Source organism: Mustela lutreola, chromosome 7 (genome assembly GCF_030435805.1).
Source record: "Mustela lutreola isolate mMusLut2 chromosome 7, mMusLut2.pri, whole genome shotgun sequence".
In the NCBI taxonomy this organism is placed as follows: Eukaryota; Metazoa; Chordata; class Mammalia; order Carnivora; family Mustelidae; genus Mustela; species Mustela lutreola.
In genome coordinates this window covers 52,499,153-52,514,843 of record NC_081296.1, presented here as the reverse complement: position 1 = coordinate 52,514,843, position 15,691 = coordinate 52,499,153, and the positions used below count along the sequence as shown (strand labels likewise).

The 15,691-nt window shown below is 37.7% G+C and overlaps 1 protein-coding gene across 3 annotated transcripts in view; it reads left to right on the top strand.

The window, feature by feature from the left end:
• DPP8 (dipeptidyl peptidase 8) overlaps positions 1–15,691 on the top strand; it is a 64,883-nt gene that overhangs the window by 10,167 nt on the left and 39,025 nt on the right. For all 3 annotated transcript variants that reach the window (XM_059180828.1, XM_059180829.1, XM_059180831.1), the window contains exons 5-6: positions 10,522–10,695; positions 12,559–12,727. In XM_059180828.1, the coding sequence (XP_059036811.1) occupies positions 10,522–10,695; positions 12,559–12,727 (343 nt within the window). The remainder of the gene's footprint in view (positions 1–10,521; positions 10,696–12,558; positions 12,728–15,691) is intronic.

The window sequence follows — 15,691 nt, the reverse complement described above, 5'->3', positions numbered from 1 at the left end:
GCTGGTTGTTTATCCAGTGGTGGTATTTGATCTATTTTTTTGGTCCCCTTTATTTTCTGTAAATATGAATAGGTAGTTAGATATAGAAACTTGATCAGACCCAGGTTTGCTTCTTTTTGAAAGCAGGGTCTTGAAACATATTTGTATACGCATGTTTATAGCAGCGTTATTCACAATAGCCAAAAGGTGGAGACAACCCAAGTGTCCATGGACAGATGGATAGATAAACAAATAGTGGTATATACATACAGTGGAATATTACTCAGCTTAAAAAAGAAGGAAATTCTACATATACTCCAATGTTGATGAACCGTGAACACATTAGGATAAGTGAAATAAGCCAGTCACAAAAGGACAAATACTCTATGATTCCACTTACATGAGGTACCTAAAGTAGTCTGATTCATGGAGATAGAAAGTAGAAAGTGGTTGTCAGGGACTAGGGGAAGGGAACAATGGGGAGTTGTTGTTTACTGGGTATAGAATTTCATTTTTACCAAATGAAAAAGTTCCAGAGATGGGTTACACAACAGTATGAGTACACTTAACACTACTGAATTGTACTCTTAAAAATAGCTGAGATGGTAAATTTTATGTTATATATATTCTGCCATAATTTAGAAGAAAGAATATTTCATAGATAAGGTGTGCTTCCTTCAAGAGGCATATAGAGCCTTATTTCTCTTCTTATGATGATGGCACCCTTTGATCATTGCCAAGATTGATTAATTCATTAGGAGTTATAAAACAGTGATGTTTTATCATTTCCTTCTTTATTTGTTAACTGAAATAGTTCTATAAAAAGAAATTACTATTCAACCGCGATTCTGAGGTGTGCATCCTGGGGTGGAGTTCATAATGAAAAGGCAGGATAAAGTTTGATTCTTTCTCTTTATTTATCATTTTCCAAATAATTTGTTTCCTACAGTCCTCCATAGATGATCGGTTAGGGTTTTTTGGTTTTTAGGGTTTTTCTTGGTTTTGGATTTTTTTTTGGTATCTTCATAAACTTATAGAGTAAACTTGTTTGATGTTTTTTGATACATTGATAGTTATTCTTATTGTTCAAGTGGTCTTATTATTGGCTGGTGGCAGCCCCTTCAACTTGACATGTCAGATCCTTATGACATGTTTCTTGCTAGTATGATGCTAGGCCAGTAAGAAGTTACATCTTACACATTGCCTCTCCCATGCTTGGAGTCAGTCATTGAATGACTGATTATTGAATGTTAAATCAATGAACTTTGGTTCCTGTAGAGGAAATTGGTAGTAAGAGACCATGATCTGGGTACTAGGGGCGTTCATTATTATTGGGTTGGTAATTGTTTCTGGGCTTTTTTTATTGAACACACTAGGGAATATATAGATATTTTGTGTGTGTGTGTCTGTTTGAATTGTAGGTATCAGTATGAATCCATCTCAATTCAGATAAATTCTAAGTTCAGACTGATACATCTAATTCAGATTTTACCCTACAGGATTTTTCTTCAACCTCATTTATCCTACATATGTCTCTCCTTTCTCTAATGCCAAAGGTCCCAGTTTAAACAACAACATAATTACTCATTTGCTTTACCCCATATTACACACTCAACAGTTTCAAAATAACGAAGGGGGAAAAATAACAAAGGAATAAACACTGTGATTACTTACAAGAGTAAGTTAGAATTGTTCTCTTCTATGTGGTTATGCCACTGGTTCCATATAGTGAGGTGCATTTGCTTCATTTTGTTTTCAAGTGGTGGAATTCCTTTATTTTTAATTGAATTTTGTTTTATAAAATAGTTAGAGGATTCCAAATTCAAATCCACAAAACAAATCCTGTCTCCTCTACTCTATTTCCTTTCCTTTCCATCTAGATATGCTTTTAGTTTTAAATAGCTTCTCCTTTTTTGGAAAAAATGTTAGTGTATAGCCATTCATATCACCTCTTAGATAAATAGTAACATACAATATACATTTTTTTCTACCTTGCAGTTTTCAGACAACATTGTATCCTTCAGACCACTCCATAGGAATCTATACATAATTTTTATTTCTCTTTACATCTGTATTGTGTTGTGCAGACTAATCATCTTCAACCAATTCCCTATTGATGGACATTTCAGTTATTTTCAATTGTTCTCTTACAAATAGTACCCTGGTGAAACCACTTGAGCATACAACTCTTTATATTTTTGCCAGTATGCCTTTACGCTAGATTCTTAGAAATGAAATATCTGGACCAAAAGGTATATGCTTTCGTTATTTCGCTAGAGAGTATCAAATTTCCCTCATTAGGAACTGTGCCATTTTGAATCTCCACTAACAGGGTATTAGTGTACCTGTTTTCCTACAAGTTCTCCAACATGATATATAATCAAGCATTTCGATTTTTGCCAATTTGATAGATAGAAATGGACCGCAATATAGTTTAATTTGTATTTCTGCTATAGACAAAGTTGATCATCTTTTTATATGGTTAAAAGTTTCTTGTATTTTTTTCTCTCTGTATTGTTTATTCATATTTCTAACCCATTTTTCTACGGGGTGATGGATCTTTTCATTCTTAGGAGTCTTTTATATGTTGGGGATATTAACCTTTTGTCTGTGATTTTGTTGGCAGATATTTTTTCCAGGTTGTCATTTCTATTTTTACTCATTTGTGTGTGTGTGTGTGTGTGTGTGTGTGTGTGTTGGCCATGTGAAAGATTTTTGTATCTGGGCACCTGGGTGGCTCAGTGGGTTAAGCCTCTGCCTTCCCCTCAGGTCATGATCTCAGAGTCCTGGGATCGAGTCCCGCATCGGAATCTCTGCTCAGCAGGAAGCCTGCATTTCCCCCACCCCACCCCCCTGCCTCTCTGCCTACTTGTGATCTCTGTCTGTCAAATAAATAAATGAAATCTTTTTTTAAAAAAAGATTTTTGTATCAAATTTATCATCTTTATTGTTTCTAGAATTTGTGGCTTCTTGTCGTTGTTAGGACAGTTTTCCTGTATCCCCAAATTATAAAAGAATTCACTAATGTTTTCATCTGGTACTTACATGGTTTCAATTTTTAAAGCTCTGTTGAGATAGAATTGACATAATAAGCTACAAATATTAAAGTATACAATATGATAGATTTGGGCTTATGTATGTACCTGTGAAACCATTATCTCAGTCATTACCCACAGAAGTTTCCTTGTACCCTTTTGTAGTCTCCACCTTCCACCCATTCCCAAGCATTCATGGTACCGGTCTTGTATAGTCTTTCGTAAGTGTTATCTTTTAAGTATTTCAGATTTTTTAGTCTATTGTAAATGATATTTTCTAATTTCAGTTTCTGGTTGTTCATTGCCAGTATTTAGAAATACAGGTGATTTTGTGTATTGATCTTATCCTGCAACCTTATTTAAACTCTTTTAATCCATTAGATTTTTTTTTTTTTTTTTTTTTTTTTAAAGATTGTACTTCTTGGGGCACCTGGGTGGCTCAGTGGGTTAAAGCCTCTGCCTTCCGCTCAGGTCATGATCCCAGGGTCCTGGGATCGAGCCCCACATCGGGCTCTCTGCTCAGCAGGGAGCCTGCTTCCCTTTCTCTCTCTCTGCCTGCCTCTCTGCCTACCTGTGATCTCTCTCTCTGTCAAATAAATAAATACAATCCTTATAAAAAAAAAGATTGTATTTATTTATTTGACAGAGATCACAAGTAGGCAGAGAGGCAGACAGAGAAGAGGCAGAAGCAGGCTCTCTGCTGAGTAGAGAGCCCGATGCGGACTTGATCCCAGGACCCTGAGATCATGACCTGAGCCGAAGGTAGAGGTTTAACCCACTAAGCCACCCAGGCACCCCTAGTTCCTTTAGATTTTTGTAGCCTCCATTAGATTTTTCTATATAAACAGTTTTATTTTCTGTAAACACTGTCAGTTCATTCCAATATGGATGCCTTTTGTTTCTTTTTCTTGGGTTATTGTACTTGCTAACTCCTCCAGTACAAAGTTGAATAGAAATGGTGAAAGCAGATGTTCTTATGTTCTTGATCTTAGGGGAGGAGTCAGTCAGTCCTTAGCCAGTAAGTCTATTAGCTGTAGGTTTTTCATAAATGCCCTTTGGTAGGCTGGGGAAGTACTCTTCTGTTTCTAGCTTGCTTAGGACTTTTATCAGAAACAGATACTGAGTTTGTTAAATATTTTTTAAGTCTTTATTTATTTATTTTCAGAAAGAGAGCGCACAAGCAGGGGACCTGCAGGCAGAGGGAGAAGCAGGCTCCCCGAAAAGCAGAGAGCCCCATGCAGGACTTGATCCTAAGACCTGGGATCATGACCTGAGCTGAAGGCATATGGTTACCTGTCTGAGCCCCCCAGGCATCCCTTGTTAAATGTTTTATTCTGTGTTTGTTGAAAAGATTGTAAAGCTTTCTTTTTTTATTTTTTAATTTGTTAATATGACAAAGCATCACTTGATTATTGAATGTTAAATCAACCTTGCAATCCTGGGATAAAACTCCCTTGGTTATGATTTATTATCCTTTTTAAGTATTGTTGGATTCAATTTGCTATAATTTTGTTTAAAATTTTTTTTAATCCCTCATCATGAGGGATATTGGTCTATAAAGTTCTTTTCTTACAGTATTGTGTATGATTTTTGGTAATAGTGTTATTCTGGCCACAGCATAAGTTGGAGGTCATTTGTTCCTTTTAATTTGGTGGGAGAATTTGGTCGAATTCACCAGTGAAGCCATCTGGACCTGTAGTTTTCTTTGTGGAAAAGTTTTTAACTGCAAATTCAGTTTATTTATTATAGGTAGTGTTATTCAGGTTCAGATTATCTGTTTCTTTTTGAGTAAGCTTTGGTTCTTTGTGTCTTTTAAAGAATTTTCATTTCATCATGGTATTGAATTTATTGGTACAAGTTTCATAATATTCCCTAATCTTTTTAGTGTCTGCAGAATCTGTGTGATGTTCCTCTCTCCTGATACTTCTTGTAAAGTATCTCTTTTTTTCTAATGAGTCTGACTTAGTGTTACTATCTATTTGGTTTCTTTGATTTTTCTATCAATTTCTATTTCCTATTTCATTGTTTTACCCTCTGATCATTTTTATTACCTTTCTTCTGCTAACTTGGGATTTCATTTGTTCTTTTTCTGGTTTCATAAGGTGGTGGCTGAGGTTACTAGTTGGAGACCTTTCTTTTTTTCCTACATGGGCATTTAGCATTATAAATTTCCCTTTAGGTACCAAATTAATTACAGCCCATACATTTTAATATGTCATATTTCCATTTTCATTTACTTCAAAATACTTCCCATTTTTCCTTTACCCCATGAGTTATTTAAATGTGTACTGTTTAGTTTCCACTTATTTGGGTATTCTCCAGAGATTTGATTTCTAACCAAATTCCATGGTATTCAGAGACCATAATTTGTACGACTTGAATCTCTTCCAGTTTTTGAGTTTTGTCTTATGGCTCAGAATATGATCCATGTTGGTAAATGTTCTGTGTTTACTTGGAAAGAATATGTGTTCTGTTGTTCCTGGGTCTATAAATGAACATTATATGAAGTTAGTTTATTGTATTCAAATTTTGTATCCTTACTAATTTAGTTATTTCAGTTATTTGAGGGAGAATGTTGAAATCTCCATATATTTTGAAGCTATGTTATCCACAAAAGTGGATAGGATGATTATGTCTTCCTGATAAATTGACTCCTTTATTGTTACTAGGTGACCCTCCATGTTTCTCGCAATATTTTTTATTCTGAAATTTACTTTATTATTTTTTTTAAAGATTTTATTTATTTATTTGACAGACAGAGCACAAGTAGGCAGAGAGGCAGGCAGAGAGAGAGGGAGAAGCAGGCTCCCTGCTGAGCAGAGAGCCCAGTGTGGGGCTTGATTGCCAGGACTCTGAGATCATGACCTGAGCCGAAGGCAGAGGCTTAACCCACTGAGCCACCCATATGCCCTGAAATTTACTTTAATGTTATTACAACCACTCTAGCTTTCTTTTGATTAGTGTTAGCATGGAATGTACTTTTCCATTCTTTTATTTATTTTTTTTACAAGCCTAATTAGGATACGATTCACATACTATACAATTCACTTACCCCAGTATGGAATTCAGTGGTTTTTTTAGTCTATTCATAGAGTTATTTGTACAACTATCATAACAATCTAATTTTGGAACATTTTGTCATCCCAAAGGGAAACTCTCTATCCACCGAGCTGCTCACTTCCAGGCAACTATTAATCTGCTTTGAGTCTCCATAGGTTTGCCTATCCTGGACATTTCATATAAATGGAATCATGCAGTCACTATTTGGACCTTCATGACTCATTTCTTTCGCTCAGCACAGTATTTTCTGGACTCATCCACATTGTAGCAGATAACAATACTTTGTTGGTTTTTTTTTTTATGGCTGAATAATATTTCATTTTATGTGTCTCCTACACTTGATTTATCAGTTTATGGGTATCTGGGTCATTTGGGCTTTTCAGCTTTTATGAATAATACTGCTTTTAACATATATGAGATTTTGTGTAGACTTATATTTTCAGTTCTCTTGGGTATATATTTAGGAGTGGAATTGCTGGGTCATGTGGTAACTGGTTAAATTTTTAAGAAAGTACTAAGTGGCTTTTCCATAGCAGCTGCACCATCTTACTATCCTACCACCAGTGTATAAGGCTCCTTATTTTCTACATCCTCCCTAATACTTATTATTGTCTGTCATTTTGGTTATAGCCATCCTAGTGGTGTAAAGAGGTCTCTCATTGTCATTCGATTTGCATTTCCCTAATGACCAGTGATGTTGAGCATTTTTCACGTCTTTATTGGCCATTTGTATATCTATTTTGAAGAAGTCTCTGTGTGTGTGTCCTGTGTCCATTTTAAATTGGGTCTTTCTAATGTTAAATTGTAAGCATTTTTTATATATTCTGGATACCAGGTGCTTATCAGATAAGTGATTTGCAGACATTTTCTCCCATTTTGTAAGTTGTCTTTTTGCTCTTTTCTTTAACTGCAGTAGTCCTTAATTAATATGAAATCAGTTTATCTTTGACAAGTGTTTAGTACTATAATCACTAATTTAGATCTATACATTTAAACACAGTTACTGGGACACCTGGGTGGCTCAGTTGGTTGGACGACTGCCTTTGGCTCAGGTCATGATCCCGGATCGGGCTCCCAGCTCCATGGGGAGTCTGCTTCTCCCTCTGACCTTCTCCTTACTCATGTTCTCTCTCTCACTGTCTCTCTCTCAAATAAATAAATAAAATCTTTAAAATAAAATAAAATAAACACAGTTACTTTCCACAGTTGCTATCCTCCTTTATGGAGGATAAGATGCTTTTCATGACATCCTTTTTCTTCTGTTCATCATTTATCTTAATCTGAAGTTCTTATATCTTCATTTAAAAAATTGTGCTGAAATACATATAAAATTTATCGTCTTAACCATTTTTAAGTGTACATTAATGTACATCATTGTCAGTAAGTACACTCAGATTGTTGTGCAGCCATCACCACCATCCATCCACAGAACTTTTTCATCTTGCAAAACTGTAACTCAGTACAAGCTAAATAATAACTGCCCATTACCCCTCCACCTAGGCCCTGGCCACCACCATTCTATTTTCTGTTCCTAGGAGTGTAATTACTCTAGATAACCTCGTGTAAGTAGAATCACACTATATTTGTCCTTTTGTACCTGGCTTATTTTACTTAGCATAATATACTTAAGGTTTGTCCATGTTGTAGTATGTGTCAGAATATCCTTTTTAAAGATGAATAATATTCCATAGTTTGTATATACCATATTTGTTTATCCATTCATCCATTAGTAGTCGCTTGGGTTGCTTCCACATTTTGGCTGTTGTAAACCATGCCGCTATGAACATGGGTATACAAATATATTTTCATGTTCCCACTTTCAGTACTTTTAGGTATATACCTAGAAGTGAAAATCCTGGATCATATAGCTGTTTTTTATGTTTCTGAGAGATTTGCCATACTATTTTCCACAGCCACCACACCATTTTACATTTCCACAAGCAGTGCTCAAGAGTTCCAGTTTCTCTGCATCTTTACCAATACTTCTTATTCTTTTCTTGGCTTTTTAGAGTTGCCATCTTGAGGAGTATGAGGTGATATCTCATTCTGGTTCTGATTTGCCTTTCCCTAATTATTAGTGATATTGAGCATCTTTTCACGTGCTTATTGGCTATTTGTGTGTCTTTGGAGCAATGTCTGTTCAGATTCTTAGCCCATTTTGTATTCAGGTTGCTTGGGGGTTTTATGGTTTGTGTGTTGTATTGTTTGATTAGTTACCACCAAAAGAATATGTCCGAATCCTAAAGGTGTTTGTGAATGTGACCTTGTTTAGAAATAGGATCTTTCAGGGACGCCTGGGTGGCTCAGTGGGTTAAAGCCTCTGCCTTCGGCTCAGGTCATGATCCAGGGTCCTGGGATCTAGCCCCGCATCAGGCTCTCTGCTCAGCAGGAAGCCTGCTTCCTCCTCTCTCTCTGCCTGCTTTTCTACCTACTTGTGATCGCCATCTGTCAAATAAATAATCTAATGTAAATGTAAAAATCTTAAAAAAAAAAAAAAAAAAAAGAAATAGGGTCTTTCCAGATACAATTAAAGATCTCAAGATGAGATAATTCTGGGTATAGGGTAGACCCTAAATACAGTAACTGGTATTCTTTTTTTTTCCCCCCTCAGATTTTATTTATCTATTAATGAGAGGGCATGAGCTGGGGGAGGGGACAGGGAGAGGGTGAATTAGATTTCCCACTGAGCAGGGAGCCCGACTTGGGGTTTGATCCAGGACCCCGAGATCATGGCCTGACCTAAAGTCAGATGCTTAACTGATTGTATCACCCAGGCAATCCAACTGGTATTCTTACATGACAAAGGAGAGGGAAATTTGAAACAGACACAGAGGGGTAAAGATCATCTGAAGATTACAGTTAAATGTTGCCATAAACCAAAGAGTCCATCAGCCACCAGAGCTGAAAGAGGCAAGGAAGTATTCTTCCTTAGAGCCTTTGGAGGAAACATGACCCTACTGAGCTCTTAATTTTGGGCTTCTGTCCTTCAGAATTGTGAGAGAATACATTTCTATTTTATTCAGTCACCAAGTTTGTGGTATAGCAGCCCTAGGAAACTAATACACATTCTTTGATGCACACAGTTAAAATTTGATAAAGTAAACAGTGTTTACTTTCAGTGTGCTAGCTTAGTTTTGGAGTGATACATTTCCTTTTTTTTTTTTTTTTTAATTTATTTATTTGACAGACAGAGATCTCAAGCAGGCAGAGAGGCAGACAGAGAGAGAGAGGAGGAAGCAGGCTCCCTGCTGAGCAGAGAGCCCGATGCGGGGCTCGATCCCAGGACCCTGGGATCATGACCTGAGCCGAGAGAGAGGAAGGGAAGCAGGCCCCCTGCTGAGCAGAGAGCCCGATGTGGGACTCGATCCCAGGACCCTGAGATCATGACCTGAGCCGAAGGCAGCGGCCTAACCCACTGAGCCACCCAGGCACCCATGTATTCCTTTTTAAATTTTATACCTGCATCAAATAATATTTCTAGCTTAGGAAAACCCCTCATCATCATCAGTCATTAATTACAGATAGTCTTTGAGAGAGATTTTAACAGATGCTGCAGGTAGGAAAACAAAGTGACACAAAGTCTGCTCTTAAGGTTTTTTTTTAACCTATTTCTAGTCAGAAATACTGAAAAGAGTGAAAAATGGTATCACAGTCAAATAAGTAAAAGACATAGTAACTCTTACATAAATTTTAAAGAAGAGATGACTGTACATCATAGTGGATCAGGAAACTTTCTTTGGCAAGATTGAATCAGAGCTAAGGTTTTGGGATAATGGTAGAACTTGGATGGATGAAAGAAAAATAGCCTCTCAAAGGGGATAGTGGAACAGACAAAGACCAGGAGGCAGAAACTCATAAGTTGGGTTTTATGTCCGTGACATGACCACCCCGATCTAGGGTTTTATTTGAAGAGTATTAATAGATGTGGTGGGAAGGTATTAATGACAGCTGATACTTGAGAACTTACTCTATGCCAATCATTGTGCTAAACGCTTGACGTGTTTTTATCTAAGTTAATCTTCACAAAGCTGAAGTAAATGATATATTACTATTTTGAAAGTGAGAACAATTACTTTTGAAGAAATTAAACTACTTCCCAAAGTCAGTGTTCTAATGAGTATCATAGCCTAGATTCAAACCACTTGGTTTCAGAGTCTGTGCTCTTAACTACATACAACACTGCTCAATTACATTTAAGTTGTAGAAAGTCTAGAATGCCAAGCCAAGGTGATGAGGCAATTCTCGTTTTCCACTATATGCAGTAATCATCTAGAGACCCTTTACCAGGAAATCTTCCAGGAAACTTCTTAAATTAGTTTGCTTAATGTTAACTGTCACATTTTGGAGTCATTGAACATGTAGACTTGGTAATATGGGAGATGCTAGGATTTCAGTGGAAAGCTTTCAGAAGACTGAAGTAGGTGACTTCTATTTCCTTTTGCATTAGGCAACACTGGACTATGGAATGTATTCTCGAGAAGAAGAACTATTAAGAGAAAGGAAACGCATTGGAACTGTTGGAATTGCTTCCTATGATTATCACCAAGGAAGTGGAACATTTCTGTTTCAAGCTGGTAGTGGAATTTATCATGTAAAAGATGGAGGGCCACAAGGATTTACTGTAAGTTCATGTTACTATTTGTTAAATCTGTTTTTGGGTACTAAAGGTTATTTGCATCCAAATCAGAAAGGTAATTAAATCAAAAAATTAAATTTACCCACCAAGTGAGAAATTTAATAGTAAAGAAAGCAAGATACATAAGTATTAATTTCTTGTGTTAAGAATTAATCATTTTTGCAGTGACGTTAATAGGTAATTTTTTTTTTTAAAGAGATTTTATGTATTTATTTGGCAGACAGAGATCACAAGTAGGCAGAGAGGCAGGCAGAGAAAGAGAGGAGGAAGCAGGCTCCCTGCTGAGCAGAGAGCCTGATGTGGGGCTTGATCCCAGGACCCTGGGATCATGACCTGAGCCGAAGGCAGAGGCTTTAACCCACTGAGCCACCCAGGTGCCCCAATAGGTAATTTTTTAAATGCTAAAAATACTTGCTATGTAGGAAGGTTTAGTAAAGGACATCAATGCCCATTTTCTGAGTAAAATTTGAGGAGGATTTTGGAAGATATTGTTACGACAAGGCAGTCTAATTTTGGTTCTCCTAAAAACTTAACTGATTTTTTAAGATTTTATTTATTTATTTATTTGACAAGGAGAGATCACAAGTAGGCAAAGCAGCAGGCAGAGGGAGAGGGAGAATCAAACTCCCTGCTGAACAGAAAGCCTGATGCGGGCCTTGATCTCAGGACCCTCGGATCATGATCTGAGCCAAATACTTAACTGACTGAGGCACCCAGGCACCCAAGAAACTTAATTCATTTTAAATGTTTGCTTTTACTCCAGGCAATTTTTTATGTTTTTTTGTTTTGTTTTGTTTTTTCTTTTTTAAAAGATTTTATTTAATTATTTGACAGAGAGAGAGAGACAGGGAGAGAGGGAATACAAGCAGGGGCAGTGGGAGAAGGAGAAACAGGCTCCCTGCTCAGCAGGTGCGTGGCTCGATCCCAGGACCCTGGGATCATGACCTGAGCTGAAGGCAGATGCTTAACAACTGAGCCACCCACGCACCCCAAGATGTATTTATTTGAGAAACAGCAAGAGATAGAGCAAGAGTGAGTGGGGGAGGGGCAGAGGGAGAGAGAATCTCAAGCAGAATCCCCAGTGCGTGTAGAGCCTGATGTGGGGGCTTGATCTCATGACCCTGAGGTCATGACCTGAGCTGAAATCAAGAGTCAGATACTCAACAACTGAGCCACACACGCACCCCTCTCCATAATTCTTTACATGGTATTAGAACTATTCTTTTGTTGGAATTGTAATATCCTGGCTTTTGTTAAATCTTTTTGAGTGTACTATTTTATATTGATAAAATGAATTTGAAATATTGAATAAGTATTCAGTAAGTAAGTGCTTAATAAAAGTATTTAACAAGCAATAATTAAACAGGTTTGGATAATAAAACTTATGAAGCACTATTATATTTTTTAATTTACTTTCCACCCTGCGGTGGCTCACTGGATTAAGTGTCTGACTCTTGATTTTGGCTGAGGTCATGCATGATCTCATGGGTCATGGGTGGTGGGACTCTGCGCCCAGTAGGGAATCTGCTTTTCTCCTCCCTCTCCCTCTGCCCTTCCATGTACATTCGAGTGCTCTCTCTCTCTTGCTTTCATTCTCAAATAAATAAATCTTTAAAAAAAATCCTTATTTACTTTCCTATTACCATTAGCTTTCTAATTGATAGTAAGAAGAAAAAAAAAAGAGTCTGTCCTTGTAAGTTAAGGCTTGCAAAAGTATATTTTTCTGAGGAGCAGTTATATTTGACATTTTACTTGGAATTACTGTTCATTTTATAGGAAGGGTGTTGGCAAATGAATAAAGTATGTATCAGCCTGATACTTGCTTTAAAAATGTTTTTTCTTTTCTAGCAACAACCCCTACGGCCGAATTTAGTAGAGACTAGTTGTCCCAACATTCGCATGGATCCCAAATTATGCCCAGCTGATCCAGACTGGATTGCTTTTATACATAGCAATGATATTTGGATATCCAACATCGTAACCAGAGAAGAAAGGAGGCTCACCTATGTGCACAATGGTAACACATAATTCTTCAAATTTACTTTTCTGAAAAGCATTTTTAAAATTTTGCCTTTGCTCACTTTTTGAAATTGAGGCAAAGTAGGTTACCTTTATACTTTAAATTCAAATCTTTAAAAAAGTACAGAGGATAAATAATATGTACCACTCACATAATGCTGCCTTATTTTAATGTTCATTTTCAGATAGCACTGTAGCACCTTTGACATGATTGTTTCTTTAGCTTACTAAGACTGCCCGGATTTCCCCAAAACTGTTTTCATTAAAGTAATATTTCAATTAAAAAAATCTTGGGGGGCGCCTGGGTGGCTCAGTGGGTTAAAACCTCTGCCTTCGGCTCAGGTCATGATCTCAGGGTCCTGGGATCGAGCCCCACATCGGGCTCTCTGCTCTGTGGGGAGCCTGCTTCCTCCTCTCTCTCTGCCTGCTTCTCTGCCTACTTGTGATCTCTGTCTGTCAAATAAATAAATAAAATCTTTAAAAAAAAAAATCTTGGGATGCCTGGGTGTCTCAGTCGGTTGAGCATCTTCCTTTGGCTCAGGTCATGATCCTGGGGTCCTGGGATCGAGTCTCACATCAGACTCCTTGCTTACATCAGGGGAGCCTGCTTCTCCCTCTCCTGCTGCTGCTCCCTGTTTGTGTTCCCTCTTTCTCTCTGATAAATAAATAAAATCTTAAAAAAAATTAATCTTGCTTTTGGGAAACAAACAAATACCTAATACACAAAAATTTATCTCCCCTTCTTGGAGAGCCTACTTTATCATAATAGGAAAAATGAAACTTTGTAGAATTGTGTGTATTGTGGAAATAATTAATTTTCATTGAAGTGATTATAGTAATCACTTCTCAATCACAGCTCAAAGCACAGGAAAGATGTAGATGTTTTCCTCTGAAGCTTTCATACAAATGAAAGATGGGAAATGGTGTATTGCTTTTTCTTTGAACACATGAAACAAAAGATTAGTAAGTTCCACAGTGAAGGATGGTCACTTTCAAAATTCATTTGTTCAATCTTATTTAATCCAATGTTCACAAAGCTGAATTATTGGGCATATTTCTGATTAAGTTATTTTAGAATACAGTAGTGTATTGACAACAAACATTTTTTTCATTATTAGGATTATCAGTATTATAGAAGAAGCCGTTTCCTGAACAATTTTCGTTGGTAGAAAGAACACTGAATTAGGAGTCAAGAAATCTGTTCTAGCTTTCCAATCAGTCAATAAAGATAGGTTAAGTTCCTATGCACCAGGTAACATGGCAGGAACTAAGAGTACAGAGTTGAGTAAGACATAACCCAGACCCTCAAGGAAACTATATGAATAATAAAACAGAATGATAAGCAAATATAGGGTGTTGTGAGGGTATCAGTATGGGATAGTGGTTAGGAAAGGCTTCCTATAAGAGATGACACCTAACTGGCACCTAACCTGATCTTAGATATGACTGCACATTAACCGGTACATTCCAGTGAGGGGACCACCTGAGAAAGGTCTTAATGCAGAAGGTGGTATATGAGGAGTTGAAAGCGGTATGACAGTTCTAAAATGTAAGGCTTGAATCAAGAAGGTAATGGTAATCAAGACAAAGGTTATCTGTATCTCATGTAAATCAGCAGAGTCTCTAACATGATGTGAGGGTCCACTGAAAGTTTTAAACAATTGGATGGTGTGGTCAGAGTCATATTATAGATAAATTGTTGTGGATACTTTGTGAAAGTTGTGTTTGAAAATCCCAGGGCTAGAGGCGAGGACACCAAAACTTGACTGTTGACGTTATCCAGGTTTAAGTGGACAAAGATTCTGTGGAACATCAGATAGGCCAAAGGGGATGGAATAGGGAACTTTTTAAGTGAAAAGTACATGTTTTGGGGGCGCCTGGGTGGCCCAGACTATTAAGCATCCAACTCTTGATTTTGGCTCAGGTCGTGATCGCAGGGTCTTTTTTTTTTTTTTTTTTAAGATTTTATTTATTTATTTGACAGAGATCACAAGTAGGCTGAGAGGGGGAAGCAGGCTCTCTGCTGAGCAGGGAACCCGATGTGGGGCTCAATCCCAGGACCCTGGGATCATGACCTGAGCTGAAGGCAGAGGCTTTAACCCACTGAGCGACCCAGGCACCCTGTGATCTCAGGGTCTTAGATAAAGCCCCGTGTTAGACTCTATGCTCAGTGGGGAGGCTGCTTCCTCCTTCTCTCTTTCCCTCTGCCCTTCCACCCACCGCTACCTCCCTGCTTCCACTCTCTCTCCCTTTCTCTCTCTCTCTCTCTCTGTGTGTCAAATAAATAAATAAATATTGAAAGAAAGAATGAAAGGAAGGAAGGAAGAAAAGTACATGTTTTGCATCTCCATTTGGAGTCAGGGAATCAGAACGGCTACCAATGACAGTAGGATTAGGTTGATGATTAGTAAATCTAAGTTGGAAATCCTAGCTGTTTCTTTTCTTTTTTTTTTTTTTTTTTAAGATTTTATTTATTTATTTGACAGAGATCACAAGTAGGCAGAGAGGCAGGCAGAGAGAGAGAGAGGAGGAAGCAGGCTCCCTGCTGAGCAGAGAGCCTGATGCGGGACTCGATCCCAGGACCCTGAGATCATGACCTGAGCCGAAGGCAGCAGCTTAACCCACTGAGCCACCCAGGCGCCCTCCTAGCTGTTTCTTTATGCTTTAACAAACATTGAACTCTCATTATGTACTAGTTATCCTACTTGAGGCAGTGAAAATCCCTACTTGAGGGAGTGAAAATCTCTGACAATAACCGATAGAATTAAGATTTTTTAGTCTAGTTTCTCTTCTGTAGAATTGTTTTTCCACACAGGATATTGTGTGAAGATTGACAGAATTTAGGGGCGCCTGGGTGGCTCAGTGGGTTAAGCATCCAGCTTTTGATTTCCGCTCAGGTCATGAGCTCAGTGTTGTGAGATCTGTGCTCTCCGTGGAGCCTGCTTAATACTTTCCCTCTCCC